Consider the following 19240-nt stretch of genomic DNA (forward strand, 5'->3'; position numbering starts at 1 on the left):
CCTCTATTCAAATCCTCTTGTAATAAAGACCAACATACCATTTGCCTTCCTAATTGCTTGCTGCATCTGCATGTTAGCTTTCAGTGACTCATGTATAAGGACACCCAGGTCTCTTTGAACATTAACATTTCCCAATTTCTCACCATTTAAAAAATACTCTGCATTTCTGTTTTTCTTACCAAAGTGGATAACTTCACATTTTTCCACATTATATTCCATCTGCCATGTTCTTGCCCACTCACTTAACCAACATAATCCTCACCTTCACATTTTTTGCTCTTTATTTTCAGATTTTATTTTCTCCCCTTTCTTTAGGCCATCTCTGTGGCATGAACCATTTCTTAGGTGAGAAGGGAAGCAGTTGACCTCTTACTAGGTCTTTGCTAATATCATTGTTGGGCCAACCTCTATAAAGTACATGCAAGAACAGTGTGGTGACTCAACTGTGTAATTTTTTTATTTACTAAGGGGAATGACCTACATTTGGATGACAGCTCCCCTTACTAGTACAGGGCACCAAATACTGGAGGCTCAGCGCACAGTTTTGACCTTATAGCTCCGCCTTTAATTTGTGCAAACAATTTTTAAAAACTTAACTGCAACGTACCTTACAAAAATTCATGCTGGCTACATTATGCTAGTTTATACTATTTATCAAATTATCTCATATACTCATTTATGCAAAATTTCAAAATTCTCTATAGTGCTAGTTCCATAGGTTGGTGGACAGACAAACCTATTTCCTTGTCTCTCTCGCTGCCTCAAAGCAGAGAAACTGCAACAGTATTTTTTTTAATATAAATAAAAAATGTAGCCATTAACCTGGCTAGTCATAAATATATTAATTTGCATTCCTCTAAATTTACAATGATATCTAGTTTTTTGAAATTCCCGTTACTATCCATTTTGTAACATGTTAGGAACTAAGCACTTATTTAAAAGCTGCAATAGTTGAAGAGTTAAATACAAAAGTCTAAAAGACCCAAAACGGAGGGGCAACAACCACTTGAAAGGGTTTTGGAGGTTCATAGTATTCTTTCTTTGAACTGCCTACATTACTGTAATCTTAAATCAAAGACAGTAACATAAAAACAAAACAGACTTGTATGAGGAACCTTTATAACCCAATAGAGCAAACAGGTGCTTAGAGAATGCTAAATCGTCATTCTTTTTAGTTTCAGCTCCAGCTTTGAAACTCTTTGATGTACCTCGTTCAGAGAGTATATTACAGTTACTGTGACCATCACTCTTAGACTCCCTGCAGGTCAGAAACTCCAAGGCTGTAACTGTACCCTGTGAGCTGTGGTTCACCCTATCCTCCTCCAGTCAATCACTTGTAACCACGTCACAGAAAATAAATACATTTTTACGTACGAACCTGTGGTCACTTTGAAGGAGAATATTGCAGTTGATTTGATGGGTGGATTATTCAATGATTCCAAAAATATTGATCATTTTCTAGGTTAAGTGAAATAAATAAATATCCCTTTTGAATTTCTTCAGAATAATATTTTGAGAATATTAACCCCAGGTCCTTTCTCCATTTCATTAACTTTGTCCACGGTCTATAGAAACAGCTTAAACATAGCCACATCCAGGCTACTCGCATCAGAATAGTGGATATTAAACTAAGCCCAGAGGTTAGAGTTTCTGCTTTGGGCGCAATCAGCAAATTGGGTGCAAATTACGATTGAAATTGCACTAGTTAGGTTACAGATCAAGTTTCCACTAAAAACCATTCGCATAATCACAAATGTAAAATCTTCCATGATCCAGCGCAAACACTCAGCGTAATAGAACGTAATCGTTGATTTTTTTTTTTCTTTGCGTTAAGAAATATTCATTGATGTATTTAAGAGTGATAACCTGGTACAGTTGAAAAAGGGTTTATCACAATGGGTTTATCACAAAATATAAGCATTTTTAATAAGAGTGTCTAGTCCACTAAGGGATAGGGCTGTAAACTAATAAGGGGGGGGAGGCGTTCAAGTAAGGGTAAATTTATAAGCCTAAAGAGACAAGTCCAGGCTGTAGAGCAGAGAGGCGATTTGAGTAAAAACAAACAGAGTATGTATGGAAAGGATGGAGAGTTTAACAAAGGTAATAGGGCATTAAGGTCGCATCAGGGAAAAATAGTAAAAAGCCTCCTTCTGTGCTTTAACGATTCTTTAATTGTATAAGTTAAAATTAAATGCGCTATATCTGAAAGCACAAAGCATTCGTAACAAGATAGTTAATTGATAGCACAGAGATAAATTGGTTTGATCTCGCAGCCATTACTGAGGCATGGTTGCAGGGTGACCAAGGTTGGGAACTAAATATTCCAGAGTACTTGACTTTTAGAAAAGATAGGCAAAATGGAAAAGGATGGGGTGAGGAGAAGGGTGGGTGGCCCTGATAATAAAGGATGAGATAAAGGCAGTAGTGAGAAAGGATCTTAGGTCAGAAAATCAGGGTGTACAATCAGTATGGGTGGAGCTAAGAAATAACAAGAGGCAGAAAACACTGGTGGGAGTGGCTTATAGGCCCCCTAACAGTAGTTACAGTGTTGGACAGCGTATAAATCAGGAAATTAGAGGAGCATGTAACAATGGTACTGCAAATAATCATGGGGGATTTAAATCTTCATATAGACTGGACAAACTAAGTGGGGGCAAAAGTATTTTGGAGGATGAGTTCATGGAATGCATTCAAGTCAGTTTTCTAAAACAATGTGTCAAGGAACCAACTAGAGAACGGGTTATTTTAGATCTAGTATTGTGTAATGAGGCAGGATTAATTAGTACTCTTATAGTTAAGGATCCTCTGGGGGAGAGTGATCATAATATGATAGGATTTCATATTGAGTTTGAGAGTGATATAGTTAAGTCTGAAACTAGGGTCTCAAATTTAAACAAGCCAATTACATAGGTATGAGTGGCGAGTTGGCTACGGTAGATTGGGAAATTAGATTAAAAGATATGACTGTAAGTAAGCAATGGACAGTATTTGAAGAAATAATTCTCAGCAAATATACATTCCCTTGAGGAATAAAAACTCCATTGGACAAATGATCTAACCGTGATTAACTAGAGAAGTTAAGGATACTATTAGATTAAAAGAAGAGGCTTACAATGTTGCCAAGCAGAGTAGTAAGCCTGAGGGTTGGGAGGGTTTTAGAAATCAGCAAAGGATGACCAAGAAATTGATAAAGAAGGAGAAAATTGAATATGAGAGTAAATTGGCAAGAAATATAAAAACAGATTGTAAGAGCTTCTACAAGTATGTAAAAAGGAAGAGATTGGCGAAAATAAATGTGGGTCCTTTAGAGGTGGAGACAGGAGAAATTATAATGGGGAATAAGGAAATGGCAAAGATGTTAAACAAATATTTTGTATCTGTCTTCACAGTCGAAGACACAAAAAACATACCGGAAATAGTGAGGAACCAAGGGTCTAATGAGAGTGAGGAACTTAAAGTAATTACGATTAGTACAGAAAAAGTACTGGAGAAATTAATGGAACTGAAAGCTGACAAATTCCCTGGACCTGATGGCCTACATCCTTGGGTTTTAAAAGAGGTGGCTGCAGAGATAGTGGATGCATTGGTTTTGATCTTCCAGAATTCCCTAGATTCTAAAACGGTCTCCGTGGATTGGAAGGTAGCAAATATAACCCCGCTATTCAAGAAAGGAGGGAGAGAGAAAACAGGGAACTATAGGCCAATTAGCCTGACATCAGTAGTAGGGAAAATGCTAGAATCTATTATTAAGGATGTAGTTACAGGGCACTTAGAAAACCATAATATGATTAGGCAGAGTCAACACGGTTTTATGAAAGGGAAATCGTGTTTGACAAATCTATTAAGAGTTTTTTGAGGGTGTAACTAACAGGGTAGATAAAGGGGAACCAGTGGATGTTATATATTTAGATTTTCAAAAGGCATTGGGTAAGGTGCTGCACAAAAGGTTGTTACACAAGATTAGGGCTCATGGGATTGGGGGTAATATATTGGCGTGGATTGAGGATTGGTTAACCGACAGAAAACAGAGAGTAGGAATAAACGTGTCATTTTTAGATTGGCAGGCTGTAACTAATGGGGTGCAGCAGGGATCATTGCTTGGGCCTCAGCTGTTTGCAATCTATATCAGTGACTTAGATGAGGGGACCAAACAGTATCCAAGTTTGCAGACGATACAAAGCTAGGTGGGAAAGTAAGCTGTGAGGACGACGCAAAAGAGACTGCAAAGGGATATAGACCATGTGAGTGGGCGAGAAGGTGGCAGTGAGTGGGCGAGAAGGTGGCAGATGGAGTATAATGTGGGGAAATATGAAATTATCCACTTTGGTAGGAAGAATAGAAAAGCAGAATATTTTTTAAAACATGGGAGACTAAGACATATTGGTAGTCAGAGGGATTTGGGTGTCCTTGCACATGAATCACAAAGTTAACATGCAGGTACAGCAAGCAATTAGGAAGGCAAATGGTATGTTAGCCTTTATTGCAAGTGGGTTGGAGTATAAGAGTAAGGGGGTCTTGCTGCAATTATATAGGGCTCTGGTGAGACCACGCCTGGAGTACTGTGTACAGTTTTGGTCCCCTTACCTAAGGAAGGATATACTTGCCTTTGAGGCGGTGCAACGAAGATACACGAGATTGATTCCTGGGCTGAGAGGGTTGTCCTATGAGGAGAGATTGAGTAGAATGGACCAATATTCTCTGGAGCTTAGAGGAACGAGAGGTGATCTCATTGAAACGTATAAAATTCTTGGAGGGTATGACAGGGTAGATGCTGAGAGGCTGTTTCCCCTGGCTGGAGATTCTGGAACTTTTTTTTTTATTTGTTCATGGGATGTGGGCGCCGCTGGCGAGGCCGGCATTTATTGCCCATCCCTAATTGCCCTTGAGAAGGTGGTGGTGAGCTGCCTTCTTGAACCGCTGCAGTCCGTGTGGTAAAGGTTCTCCCACAGTGCTGTTAGGAAGGGAGTTCCAGGATTTTGACCCAGCGACGATGAAGGAACAGTGATATATTTCTAAGTGGGGATGGTGTATGACTTGGAGGGGAACGTGGGGTCATAGTCTCAAGATAAGGGGTTAGCCATTTACGACTGAGATGAGGAAAAATGTCTTCACTCAGAAGGTTGTGAATCTTTGGAATTCTCTACCCCAGAGGGCTGTGGATGCTGAGTCGTTGAGTGTATTCAAGGCTGAGATCGATAGATTTTTGGACATCAAGGGATATGGGGATAAGTCAGGAAAGTGGAGTTGAGGCCGAAGATCAGCCATGATCTTATTGAATGGCGGAGGAGGATCGAGGGGCCGTTGACCTACTCCTGCTCCTATTTCTTATGTTCTTAAGTCCTCCACCTGTGTGAACCTGATTTTAAATAGCTGAAAATGGCTTTAAAAAACTATACTGAACCATTTACTAGTTTTATTGGTGTACACTAATCAGTTTCTAAGTAGATTAAATATTTTTTAATGTGTAAAAATGTTTAAACGTGCCTTCTAGTGCCTGTGCGCCTAAGAAAATTAGCTTAATTTGAAGACCCTCCTCGAACAGCCACAAATCGGTGCAATCGGCAGAAACTCGTCATCCTCATTATTTCGCTGTGAGGGCAAGGCCAGATTTGTGGACGGGGCCAGCTTTGGGCACAGTGATTTTTGAACCAGCGTTAAAGATCGCGGAAACTCGATTTATGCTTGGTGTAACTTACACTTGATTTTCCGCAACCTATTGTGCTGTTTTGGGCGGATTGCGTTGATAAAACCAGCATAATCTAGCGGAAACTCTAACCCATGGTTTATGGGTTACAGCTACTAATATATTGATTTACAGCTATTGCTTGTCCTGTGTCATTGCTTATAGAATTTTATGAATGGAACTTTTCTCTTTTCCTCACTGTGGCTAGTGTTCACCATCCAGTTAAGCAATGCCCGGTCCGAAGGTGTGGCGTTGTGGCAATTTCTCTTTTTCGTGAGTATGAGGCTGAGCCAATGATCAGTCAGGCAGGGAAATAACAAGGCAGCTTTGTCTGTTCCTCGAACAGGAGGCTGGATTGAAGATTTAATCACCCAAGGAATTTTGTTATTTGTAGAATGTGATTGGTCAATTTTATAGAATGTGATTGGCCGCTCGGTCGTTTTTGGTCTTTTGTTACAAAATGTGATTGGTGATTCAGGAAGAAGAATATAATTAGTTGTTTTTTGTGGAATATGGTTGGTGAGGTAATTAATTGGAAAGCCAAAAGTAAAAAAAACAGAAAGCAGAAATACAGACGCTATGAAAACTTAGCCAGTCAGAAAGAAAATTAAGAGACACCAAAAGGCTTTTATCACGAAAGATTGGCGATATAAAGCACAAAGGCTTGGAAAGTACTACAAGTACAGTCTATAAATATACACAAAGAAAAATCTGTAAGGGGTCAATTACACTTTGGAAAAATTGCTTCTGAAGAAATATAATAGTCTTTTTAATTTTGAAAGACAAAGTGCTTGTTACCGGCAAGGCAAATTCAGTTACTTCTGTCATGTGTCAGGTTTGGTGTCAGTGTATTGAATATTCTCCCTCAAGCAGGGAGTTAAAACGATCCCTCTGTCTGATCAAGCACTAGAAGTTGCAAGAACTCCAGTGACATTTTGGAGATCTACATTTAACCCTCAATTTTTTTTTTCAGATGAACTTAACAATATCACATTCAAAAATACTGTAGAAAATGCTACATATGAAAATATCCAAATAAATACATACATGTAACTGTGGATCTCAAATTTTTATTTGTAAAGAATCACACAATTCACAAGTTTCCAGACATACTGGTCTGTTAACTAAGATGTAACCGGACATTCACAACAAACACACAAATAGCTTGTTCAGATTACAGGAAATCCCTGTTTATATTTAATGCCACTTTTATCAATCTAAATCAGTGAACCAATCTGATGAAGGATTCAATACACAGCCTGCTTCTTTAATTAACAATGAAACAAAGCAATTCGAAATTTGTGACCCAAGTAAAGCAGTTTCACCCCTACCTGTAACATATCCTTTTGTATAGCCATATCCCTATGTATTTGGCTATTTTCATATGTAGCATTTTCTACAGTATTTTTGAATGTGATATTGTTAAGTTTGGAGTGTTATACAACCTACATGGTATATGCCGCCCTCTCTTACCGAGTCACTATATAAAACGTTGTCTTTATAGTGTACCTCTCATTTTACTTTAACACTGTCTGATGTAACAGCAATGTAAATTATATAAGGCAATCTCTCAATAACTGTCTTCTCTGTTATGCTCCTCTCTCTGTAGCATACCTCTCTCTGTCAGAAATTCCTTTACTACAGCACTCCCTCCTTTGTGCCTGTCTGCCCTCTCAGGTGGACGTAAAAGATCCCATAACTCTATTCGAAGAAGAGCAGGGAAGTTCTCCCCGGTCCTGGCCAATATTTATCATTCAACCGACATTGCTTTTAAAAAAAAAACAGACGATCTGGTCATTTATCTCATTACTGTTAGTGTGCAAATTGGCTGCCGCGTTTCCTACATTACAACAGTGACTACATTTCAAAAGTACTTAATTGGCTGTAAAGCATTTTGGTACTTCCTGGGATCATGAAAGGCACTATATAAATGCAAGTTCTTTCTTCCTTGCTTTCTCTTTTTCTCTTTCTCCTTCCTTTATTTCTTTTTCTTTCTTTTGTTTTCTCGCTTTCTTTTTCTCTCTTTCTCCACAATAATATTGTTTGTCAGACTTATTTCAGTTTAGAGCTCTGGACCCTGATTGTACTTATAATTAATTTTAAAAGCTATCAATTTTATCTATTTCCTTTATTTTCTAAATATTGAAAAAATATCAGAAATGAGAACTAATTGAACCGCAGACTCTGGTAATCTAAGTTTTGGCTTTTGCCCTGGTATCGTATGACTAGTGCAATGAATGATATCTTTCATCACTGTGACATCTATGGCTCGATAAATACACACAAGGGAGGAAATTTAATAAGAATTAAAAATCGTGCCGAACCTGCATCCCTACGTACCGAAAGTCATTTGCAATGAACTGAGATGCAAACCTTCGATACCCTTCAAAGCACATCTGTGTTTCTGTCAGTTTAAATGTCTTTATCTATTTTGTTGGCAAAGAAGTTGGTTTCCTAATCTTGTCGGGAAATTCTAAAACTCCAGTCAATAGTAAATGGATACTTTTTTAACTTTTAAATCATATTATATGGATCTTCATCTCAATTGGCGTGCTTGCCATGCTTGAAAAATAATTTTCTATTGAATTAAAAATGTGCTTAGAATCACAGAACACTCTTTAATGGAGAAAGGAATAGAAAGGGGTGTGCTGTCAGCGCAATGTGTTCCTGTGATCTAGATAATGTGGGGGAAAAATCCAATTAAATATCTGCTAGCTAGTAATAACTTTTTTGTGGCTTGGAATCCAGGGTTGTTCATTGCAGGTTATGCAATGGAGCTGCTCTTGGATGCACTTGTAACCTACATCATTGGAGCCAAACCTGAAATGCTGGGGGCAAAATGAATAATGAAAATAATATCTCTGGATAGGAGGAATTTACATACATTTTTGCATTTTATAGATGAGGACACTATTATATTGAAAGTGCCTTGCCCTTCTGGGATGCTGCTTCCTATATTTCCTTCTTTTAACACATAAGAACATAAGAAGGGCAATTAGACCTGGGCAATAAATGCTGGCCTTGCCAGCAAAGCCCACATCCCATGAATGAATAAAAAAAAACGTAAGGAATAGGAGCAGTAGTAGGCCATATGGCCCCTCGAGCCTGCTCTACCATTCAATAAGACCATGGCTGATCTTCTACCTTAACTGTACTTTCCCGTCTTATCTCCATATCCCTTGATACCTTTAGTGTCCAAAAAATCTATCGATCTCAGCCTTGATATCAAAGGAGAAGTAAATAAAGCATCATGGTCTAGAAATTGCTGTTCATGTGCTAATTGGGGATTTACTCTGGGTTACTAACAACTTTTGGGAGAATTCCAGCCTGCTGGTTTAACACACAATTTTCCTGTTTTCAGTCCTTGACTATAATGTAGTCATTCTCTCCCACCTGTAGGCCAGCCACTGAGAAAGGAGCAATACAAAATTTTTTTTTATTCGTTCATGGGATGTGGGCGTCGCTGGCAAGGCCAGCATTTATTGCCCATCCCTAATTGCCCTTGAGAAGATGGCGGTGAGCCGCCTTCTTGAACCGATGCAGTCCGTGTGGTGAAGGTTCTCCCACAGTGCTGTTAGGTAGGGAGTTCCAGGATTTTGACCCAGCGACGATGAAGGAACGGCGATATATTTCCAAGTCAGGATGATGTGTGACTTGGAGGGGAACGTGCAGGTGGTGTTGTTTCCATGTGCCTGCTGCCCTTGTCCTTCTAGGTGGTAGAGGTCGCGGTTTGGAGGTGCTGTCGAAGAAGCCTTGGCGAGTTGCTGCAGTGCATCCTGTGGATGGTACACACTGCAGCCACCGTGTGCCGGTGGTGAAGGGAGTGAATGTTTAGGGTGGTGGATGGGGTGCCAATCAAGCGGGCTGCTTTGTCCTGGATGGTGTCGAACTTCTTGAGTGTCGTTAGAGCTGCACTCATCCAGGCAAGTGAAGAGTATTCCATCACACTCCTGACTTGTGCTTTGTAGATGGTGGAAAGGCTTTGTGGAGTCAGGAGGTGAGTCACTCGCCGCAGAATACCCAGCTTTTGACCTGCTCTTGTAGCCACAGTATTTATGTGGCTGGTCCAGTTAAGTTTCTGGTCAATGGTGATCCCCAGGATGTTGATGGTGGGGGATTCAGCAATGGTAATGCCATTGAATGTCATGGGGAGGTGGTTAGTCTCTTTCTTGTTGGAGATGGTCATTGCCTGGCACTTGTCTGGCATGAATGTTACTTGCCAGTTATCAGCCCAATCCTGGATGTTGTCCAGGTCTTGCTGCATGCGGGCTCGGACTGCTTCATTATCTGAGGGATTGCAAATGGAACTGAACACTGTGCAATCATCAGCGAACATCCCCATTTCAGACCTTATGATGGAGGGAAGGTCATTGATGAAGCAGCTGAAGATGGTTGGACCTAGGACACTGACTAAAAACATCTAAATATATTGTGAAGTGGCAATTAGGAGTCAGTTAAACACCTGAAATAGTATTGGGAATGTAAAGGTCTCTGATTACTCACCAAATTGCTGAACACCTCCACTCAGTCCGCAAATGTGATCCAGACCTTCCGGTTGCTTGCCATTTTAATTCTCCATGCCACTCCCATTCTGACCTCTCTGCCCTCAGCCTCCTACACTGTTCCAATGAAGCATACTGGAAGCTCGAGGAACAGCACCTCATCTTTCGATTAGGCATTTTACAACCTTCCAGACTCAACATTGATTTCAATAACTATTATTTCGGACAGCAGGTGCTGGTAATGGTTCTGCTGTTGCCATTTACAACTCCTCTAGACCCATCTTTTGTTTCTTAACCTGTCCCATTACCGCCCTCCTTGCCTTCACCATCATCCCTTTTGTCATTTAACCACTCCTCCATCCTATCACAGATCTTCCCTTTTGTTCTTTCCTCTCCCTTCCCCCCCTTTCCCTGACTCTGTACCTGCTTAAAAACTGATAAATCTTTAACTTCTTCCAGTTCTGACAAAAGGTCATCAACCTGAAACATTAACTCTGTTTCTTTTTCCACAGATGCTGCCTGACTTGCTGAGTATTTCCAGCATTTTCTGTTTCTATTTCAGATTTCCAGCATATGCAGTATTTTGCTTTCGACTCACCAAATTGCTGTAGATTTGGGTGTTAACTGAGTGGGGGAGAAAAGGCAGTTTGACAGGTCAGATGCTGCAAACCTCATGCATGGACTCGGGGAGAGAATGCACACAATTTGGAAGATCAATGGCCACCCCACTACTCTATTTCCCAGAATCATCTGGGGCTCCAACCGTGGCAGGATATAGCTTAAAGCAGGCATTACCAGTCAGCTACCACAGTCCCAAATGTCGGTGATTCAAATTCCCAATGAAAAGCCACGGTAGGTTTAAGGCCTGCGGGCCATTAATAAAACCCTGCAGCAAACCAACACAATTACTCCTTCCAATAGGGTTAGAAATAGGTTAGGTGTCACATACTTGAAACAAAACACAAACAACGAGTCAGCATTGTGCCAATTCAAGCAACCAACATTCACATACTCGTCAGTAGAATAAATAAATGCCATGTATTTGAATATTGCACTCGGTATTTATCTGTCATTAATTGCAATGTTGCAGGAATGCAGCATAAAGTGGCAATAGATAAAAGTTAAAGAACTGAGTATGAAATTGGAGGAGAAAGTGGTTTTGGAACCGTTAGTTAACAGATGTAGTTTGCCCCTTAAGAAATGATGGCCTAGATTTTCCAATTTAGTCACGAGTGGCTGGAAAGAAGTACAAGGCTGATTGTGTGCAATTTCTGTTGTCAGCTCAATATTATAATTATTCGTAGTTGCAGTGCAGTTTTTGATATGTGGAGGGAGGTAGCCGATGGTGAGACTAGAAAATTGCTATGCAGGTGAAATGTAAATGGTTCGGAAACATAAAGGCAAGTGGATGAATACAGGGCCAGAAATTCTTGGAGCCTTTGGAAAAGCTCAAAAGGCACTTTAACCCATTGGCAGCCTTTGAAGAAGTAGAGTGTGGAGGCACATGGCAAAGTAACCCAGCACCTGACCCCCTGATAGTCTGCTGACGTGGAGGTGAAGCTACATGAGGTGGTTGTGAGGAGAATGGCCCTGTTTGCCGCTTCATAGCACAATCCCCATCGACCAGTATTGTAGAATGCCTGGCAAGAGGATTTGAAGCTGCAGCTGAATGTTACTGTCATCAGTTGTGCCAGCCCTATGGACATGTTAACTGCAGGTGGTACCGCTCTGTATCTGGCTATCTGCTGATCTGAAGCCTGTAAACACGAACAATAAAGGCTAAAGTACTTCCAGAACAACAATTCTGCACAGTCTATGTGCTATAGCACTCCTACAGCAGCTTCATGACATGTTCAGCAAGTGGAGAATTACACAAACACACAGACCCCTGAAATTGCTGCCCTGAAGCACAGAATTAGTGCCTGCATAATGCTTAATGCTGAGAGCAATTTCGAGGCTCATAAGTTATAACACTTGTAGAGGAATATCTGCACAAATAAAAATCAAATTTTTCCTTTTTTTGTTATTTCAATAGTGAAGTGAGGTCTTGGCACAGGTTCTTCTCTGAACAACAAACTTACACAAAGGCTCAATTGTTGCAAGTAGAATATGTTGTGATCAGCAATGAGGTGTGGTAAATGTTACCTCATGAAGCTGATAACTGACTGACAACTTTGCTTGTAAATTAACCCATCAGCCTCACTTAGAGACATTTATTATCTTATCGATTTGCTTGTGGCTACATCTCCTTTGTTGCTTAAAAAAAGATATTGTTCGTCTCCAATTTTCTCCCCTCCTCTCTTGGGGGTAGTTCCGTACATGTTGGTCTACCCCCAGTACCTTGCTCAAGTGAACATTCATCATGTGTGAATTAGACAGTGAGTGTCGGGACATCACAACAGAGTTTTGACCTGTCATCCCCTAATGCCCACAAGTCTCAGCAGGAGTCACTGAATAAGGGATGAAGAGTGGTCTGACTTTCTTTTCCAGTCCTAGCACAGGAAGGCTAATTATATGACCTACACAACCATGCTGGCTGAGATCAACTAATTCAACACCTACCGGCACTTTTCTACCCTGTATAACTCGCTTCCACAGCAATGCACTTAAGGGGAAACACTTTTGTTCTTATTTAGGTGCAGAAATGGGTTTGGAGTCTTGAAAGGTTTCAATTAAGTTGACAACAGTCCTTATTCAAGCCAACTAACTTCTTCATGAAACAAAGAGTTACGGGTTATGAATTCCCCCCATTAGACACAGTCCAAAGATGAAACTCTGATGCATTCTATAGCAATTTTGCTGTGCCAATGGGTGACTGGCAGCTCTTGTAGCCAAAACAGAGACTGCTGCAACATGATACTGAGACTGCAGTGTAAAACTTTTAATTCTGTGGTTTCATTTCCATAAGAACAGATGAACGTGCCCGTCTTCAAGGAGCCACCGATTACCAGCTGCACTTCAGGACCTCTTAGCCTATTCCCTCATCTGTATCCTTGTCTTCAGCAAAGACCCTGCACAGGGTCATGTTGCCAGTGAATACCCTCACACAGGAATAAGCCTTTTTACAAGCTTGAGTGACATGCTTCTTCATACAGAAATGAACTTTAATAATATGTTTGGAGTGTAGAATTTCCTGGTGATCTACAACAAATTATTTCTCAATAAACTTGCAGTAACATTGTCACAATCGTTAATCCTCTCTTATGAACAACATCAAGCATGGTTCTGGACTGGATTGATGATATTAAAAAAAATCACAAACCAAAAAACATGTGTGTACAATTAAAGCCATATATTATTAAAAAAACAGGTACCGGAGAATGATTTCACAGTTGTAATCTAATCGTGGGGTTCAGATGACAAGCATAAACTGAATCAAACTCGGTCTAAGAGATAAGAATAGAAAAAAAATATTTTAGCATTGAAAAATTTAAATGCTAAACTTAGTGACATGTATTAAGGGTAATTCGCTGGAGGAAAATTTAATTTAAATGACTAGTTTGTCACCTAAAGTTTTTGATACTCCAGATGCCATGTCGCACAGAAAAATAATTTTAACACCTAATACTTGAAACAGTAAGCCACCCACTACATTTTTTCTGTTTTTTTTTTGTGTGTATCAGTTTACTTCGTATAAGGATGTGAGTGAACTATTCTCATTCATCTGTGTTCATTGCATAAAACCATAAGCTCACACAGGGACAGATCTGCATCATACAATATGCCAAATGGCAGTGAAATTGTTACATTTTACTTGATGTGCCCCACTTTACCTCTTACCCTGCAGAATAAAACTGGAACTCTACACAATTACACTGTAAACACTTTTACCCCACTGTACAAACAATAACAGAGTATAATTGCCCAAAAAATAACTTACTATGCTGAATTAATAGCAATTCCATACAGTCACACACAGTAACTCTTAACCTGCTGAATAAAGTGGAACTTCATGTGAATGCACACCAAATTCTCTGACCAGCACTTCAAAAAAGAAATAATCCACATGTCCTTCTTGAGAAGCTCACACATGATTGGGTGAAAATTTCATAAATTCAACTTATAGTTCATACAATGTGACATCAATGTAACTTCATATTATTTACTGTTAAAAACTGCTGTATATATTACAAACTGCTGTATATATCCAGAGCAGCTCATCTCAGTCAAACTCAGCTGTAGTATCTATTGACTCATGTAGTGCTGATTAGATTAGCAGAGGGCAAGATGGTTCTCTTTTCAGATCTTAGTGTCATAATTCTGAAAAATTGTAAAGCTCTTTGAAAGTTGTTAAGTGTACTGGGTGAACTGAGCTTGAAATGGGTAATCTTTATTACCTAAACATGTTTATAGAAAGTAAACTTCATGCTCTCCATTGTTGCTCCTTCATTGCACAGTGCCTTGCAGCATAAAGGTTGGTTAAAAAGATCCATTAAAGTTTCACTTCTGAAAATTGCAGCTCTTCCCCTGTATGCACATTAATTGTGATCCAGGCAGATGACACCCTTATTGCAGATTTGGGGTATGTTAGAAATGGTTTAAATGGATGGTATCTCAGTAGTGACAGTTCAGTTGCTTCAGGAGAGTCAGCTCCACACCTATAAGTTGCACTGGTCTTTGTCATGTATAAAATTATGTTTGGATTTCACCATCTTTGGGCAGAAGTTCTGATTAATTGCTGGGCAAGTTCCTCCTAGCAGATTCTTATGGTCATTTTTAAATGATCTCTGAACATTGCTTGATACCACTAAAAGATTATTTTTGATTTTCACTGTTTGTGTAATAACACTGTAGGTGTTGTGTCCTCTTGAAATAGACCTGGAGAATGCAAAGTTATAGTCAACATGCTGACTGAAAATTACAATATTGGCCTACCTCAATGACACAATGCTGTGTTCCTCTGAGAAATGTTTGTGCGGGCTCACATTACATTAAAATCACCTTTAAATGAGTCCATCGCTACTGCATCAATTAGAAAGAGATTTGTATTGCTCCGTCCATTCAGATATATCTGCAAGAACTCTTGACGGGTGGCGAACAAGACAATGACAATGCAAATGTGGACTAAGTATCAATGTAACAAAAAAAATGATAGGTCACAACAGAAAAGAAAACAAAAAAAAGACAACATTATGGGATCAGCAGTAAGTAAGGGAACTTCTGGAAAAGTATCAGTACTTTTTTATTTTGAAAAGAAGTGCAACAGGTACCAGATAATAGTAAGTGACACAATAAATGAATCCCTTGAATTAGTAGAGGAAAGTTCTGGAAAGAAAGCAGGAATGCTAGAACTCACCTAGAGCAATAGGCAAGTGGGACTCCTGCTCTAGAACTACTGCTTGAAGAGAAGTGCTTCTTGGCTGGCTGAGAATTATGAGTACCATCCAGCTGGTTAACACTGCAGTGTAAAATGGAGCTCCTGTTGGTGCCAAGAATTCATCAAATTCCATTAGTGCAAATAGATTTCCCAGATCAACTGAGGAGGAGCTTACTGCAGGTGACAATTAAAGAGACTTTAAACTGCAGCCTTTAACAGCTTTCTTATTAGTGGGGCAAGGGAGAAGAATACTAGTATTTTGTTTTGTAACCATCAATTTTAGTAGACATTGAGCTGTGAGTATTCATAAAGAACAGGTTTAGGTTGATTGAGATCCGCTTAAAGCCAAGGCAAACCTAATGTAACTACAAAATAATTGCTTTAACATCTTGAACTGTATCAAATCTATCACCTGTTCAAAAAACCTGAAAATAGTACGAATGGAGAAAAGACCATTTGACCAATCAAACCTGCTTCCTGCACAGACCATTTCTATACTACACCAGTGAATCTCCTAGGGAAACTGAAGCATTCTGCACAAATGCACCCTGATCCCCAAAGATAATCAAGTAGAACCCCACAATATTTATCAATCAGCAGATTTCCGCTATGCAATCCTGATCAGCTGCTTTCTATAAATAGCAATATCTTCCAGCTCCTCCTCTCCCAATAGCACAGGAACCATCATATTCTGTTGAGTATTTGATCATAGAAGAACATGGTCACCCAGAAGTATGGTGCTGAAAATCTCCGCTCCAGCAATTATGCTAGGAGTGTGCCCCCAGTTGGTGAATCTGGTGCTAACCCCACTGGGACATGCAGGGTCAGTAATTGAAAGATTGAAGATCGAAACCCAGATGAAAGGACAATGTTCTAATACATCAGGAATAGGAAACCTTCGCCTTACTCTGGGCTAGGTTTGAATCCTGGCCCTTGAGATTGAAAGGACAGTATTCTAGTCTAAATAAGAAGCTCCTTTATAAGTTACTTACAATCTACTAAAAGTCAATTTACCCAGAATAAGGTCAAATGGACTTTGAAAAAAATGTCAGTGTTCAAGGTCAAGACTAATGAGTGATTTAAGTGTATACTTTCCCATTCAAGGTACAAATTCCACCTGTTCAGATGTTTCATATCACGTCTGCAGCCACCTATCGTGTTCCAACATTGGCCCAGGCACAGGGCATGGATTAGTGACCTGTGTTACCGTGTAATTACTGTGTCAAGTGAGTCGTTGAGTGCTAGTCAACAGTGGAATTTCTGCATTCCACTGATTAAATCCAGCAGATCAGTTTTGTATTATTTAAATACCCTCTAGTTCAGGTTCTATCTTCAAGGAGATGATGGGGAGGGGATGTGGAAACGGAATGAAAAGCAAAACTGCAATGTAGATTGTTCCACGAGCATCAGTATGTTGGGCAGATAAAAGGTCATCAGTTGTCAGCAGGAATTTCTGGTCTGCAAGTCATAAGTTCCATTTTACAAAAATTCCAGTTGATCATCAGTGACATAAGTCTTGACAGAGCAACAATACAAGTAATTTCAAAGATGGTGACAGGCCGCTAAAGTCAACATCAGCTTTTATACTAAATGTAGTTTGTTGAGGAGCAGGGTATTCATTCAGGCTATTTAAGAATATAGAATGGTATGAAATAATTTATCCTCCAATTTTCTCTCCCCTTTGTGTAGAGAAGTGCTTGGGTTTAGCTCAGTACTTCTCTCTTCACCCAATACCACGACACTCACCAGCAGTACATTTGAAATTGGGACCTCACTCCATGTGGAATTAAGACCATGGACCCCAAATCTTTCCGATCCATGGTGCATTTTGTGGGACATCCAACACATTGGACCACCTCACTGCTTTTATTCAACAGTGTTGCACAACAACTTGCATTCATAAACCATCTTTAACGTAGGAAAATGCCCCAAGGCATTTCACAGAAGTATAACGAGACAAAAATTGACACAAGCCAAAGAAGGAGATCTTAGGAGTGGTGACTAAAAGCTTGGTCAAAGAGGTAGGTTTTAAGGAGGGTCTTAAAGGAGGAGAGAGAGGTGGAACGGAGAGGGATTTAGGGAGGGAATTCCAGAGCTTAGGGCCTAGATGGCTGAAGGCACGGCAAAGGGAGTGGGGGTTCTGTAAGAGACCAGAGTTAGAGGAATGCAGAGTTCTCAAAGGGTTGTCGGGCTGGAGAAGGTTACAGAGATAGGGAGGCATGAGGTCATGAAGGGATTTGAACACAGCGATGAGAATTTTAAAATGGGGGTGTTGATCGACCAGGAGCCACTGTAGGTCAGTGATCACAGGTGATGAATGAGTGGGATTTGGTGTGGGTTAGGATATGGGCAGCAGAGTTTTGGATGAGCTCAAGTTTATGGAGGGTGGGGAAAGGGAGGTCAGCCAGGAGAACAATGAGTAGTCGAGTCTGGAGGTGGAAAAATCATGGATGAGGGTTTCACCAGTGGATGGGCTGAGGCAAGGATGGAGACAGGCAATGATACGGAGTTGGATGTAGGCATTCTTCGTGATGAAGAGGATATGGGATCGGAAGCACAGCTTGGGATTAAATAGGATGCAAACAGTCTGGTTCAACCTGAGACATTGGCTAGAGAGAGGAATGGAATTGATGGCGAGAGAACGGAGTTTGTGACGTGGGGCCAAAGTCAATGGCTTCAGTCGGCCCATTGTTTAACTGAAGAAAATTGCGGCCCATCCAGGACTGGATGTCAGACAAGCAAGCTCACAATGAAGATTCAGTGGAGGCACGAGAAAGTGGTGGAAAGGTAAAGCTGTGTGTTGTCATTGTACATGTGGAATGTCATGTCTTCAGATGATGTTGCTGAGGGGCAGGATATAGATGAGGAATATAACAAGGCCAAGGTTAGATCTTTGCTAGATTCTAGAGGTAACGATGAGTGAGCGGGAAAAGAAGTAATTGCTGGAGATTCTCTGGCTACAATTGGATAGGTAAGCAAGGGCAGTCCTACACAGCTGGACAATGGAGGAGAGGCGTTGGTGGAGGATGGTGTGGTCAACCATGTCAAAGGCAGCAGAGGTCGGGAAGGACGAGGAGGGATAGTGCATTATGGTCACAGTCACAGAGCATGTCATTTGTGACTTTGACTGGGGCCATTTCAGTGCTGTGACGGGGGCAAAAACCTGATTGGAGAGGTTCCAGCATGGAGTTATTAATGATATATACCTTATATTATTTATATACTTCAGAGAAACCTCACTATACAGTTTCAGGGCCTAAGATTTATTGTTATTATTGACAGGGGAAGTGTTGACAAAGCTAACACGATGTCAGTATGAATCTTGAAGTGGTTGCTGTTACTCTTATTGAAGTCAGAAGAGAATTCATCAGCGGTTTAGCATCGCTTTTGTCCATGTGGGAATCTTTGCAAAGAAACCAACAAAGTTGACATGTTATGATATTTCAATCAAGGCACTTGTTTATACAGAGGAGAAAATGATGGATAAGTTGGATATATATCAACTTACACCATCATCCAAATAACAAGAAAGAAGCTAACTCATTTACATTTAGATCCCACAGAAACTGCCCTAATAACATATAGATCTGGATGGCAGGGGGTTAGGACAGGCCCTCAGCCCACCATGCCCCTGACCTATTTTCCTGGGTTGGGATTCCAGCAGTATCTCCACTCTGCAGAGGGAGCCAGCCACTGCAGCAGCAGAGAATTTGGTGGAGTACTGGAAATGAGCAGAGC

General features: G+C 40.3%; 1 protein-coding gene across 2 annotated transcripts in view; it reads left to right on the top strand.

Annotated features, from left to right (window-relative positions):
• LOC137325204 (CMP-N-acetylneuraminate-beta-1,4-galactoside alpha-2,3-sialyltransferase-like) overlaps window positions 1-13828 on the top strand; it is a 401305-nt gene extending 387477 nt beyond the window's left edge. For both annotated transcript variants that reach the window (XM_067990038.1, XM_067990039.1), the window contains one exon: window positions 13099-13828. In XM_067990038.1, the coding sequence (XP_067846139.1) occupies window positions 13099-13221 (123 nt within the window). In that variant the 3' untranslated portion in view covers window positions 13222-13828. The remainder of the gene's footprint in view (window positions 1-13098) is intronic.
• The last annotated feature ends 5412 nt before the right edge of the window (window positions 13829-19240 follow it).

Source organism: Heptranchias perlo, chromosome 9 (genome assembly GCF_035084215.1).
Source record: "Heptranchias perlo isolate sHepPer1 chromosome 9, sHepPer1.hap1, whole genome shotgun sequence".
Classification (NCBI taxonomy): domain Eukaryota; kingdom Metazoa; phylum Chordata; class Chondrichthyes; order Hexanchiformes; family Hexanchidae; genus Heptranchias; species Heptranchias perlo.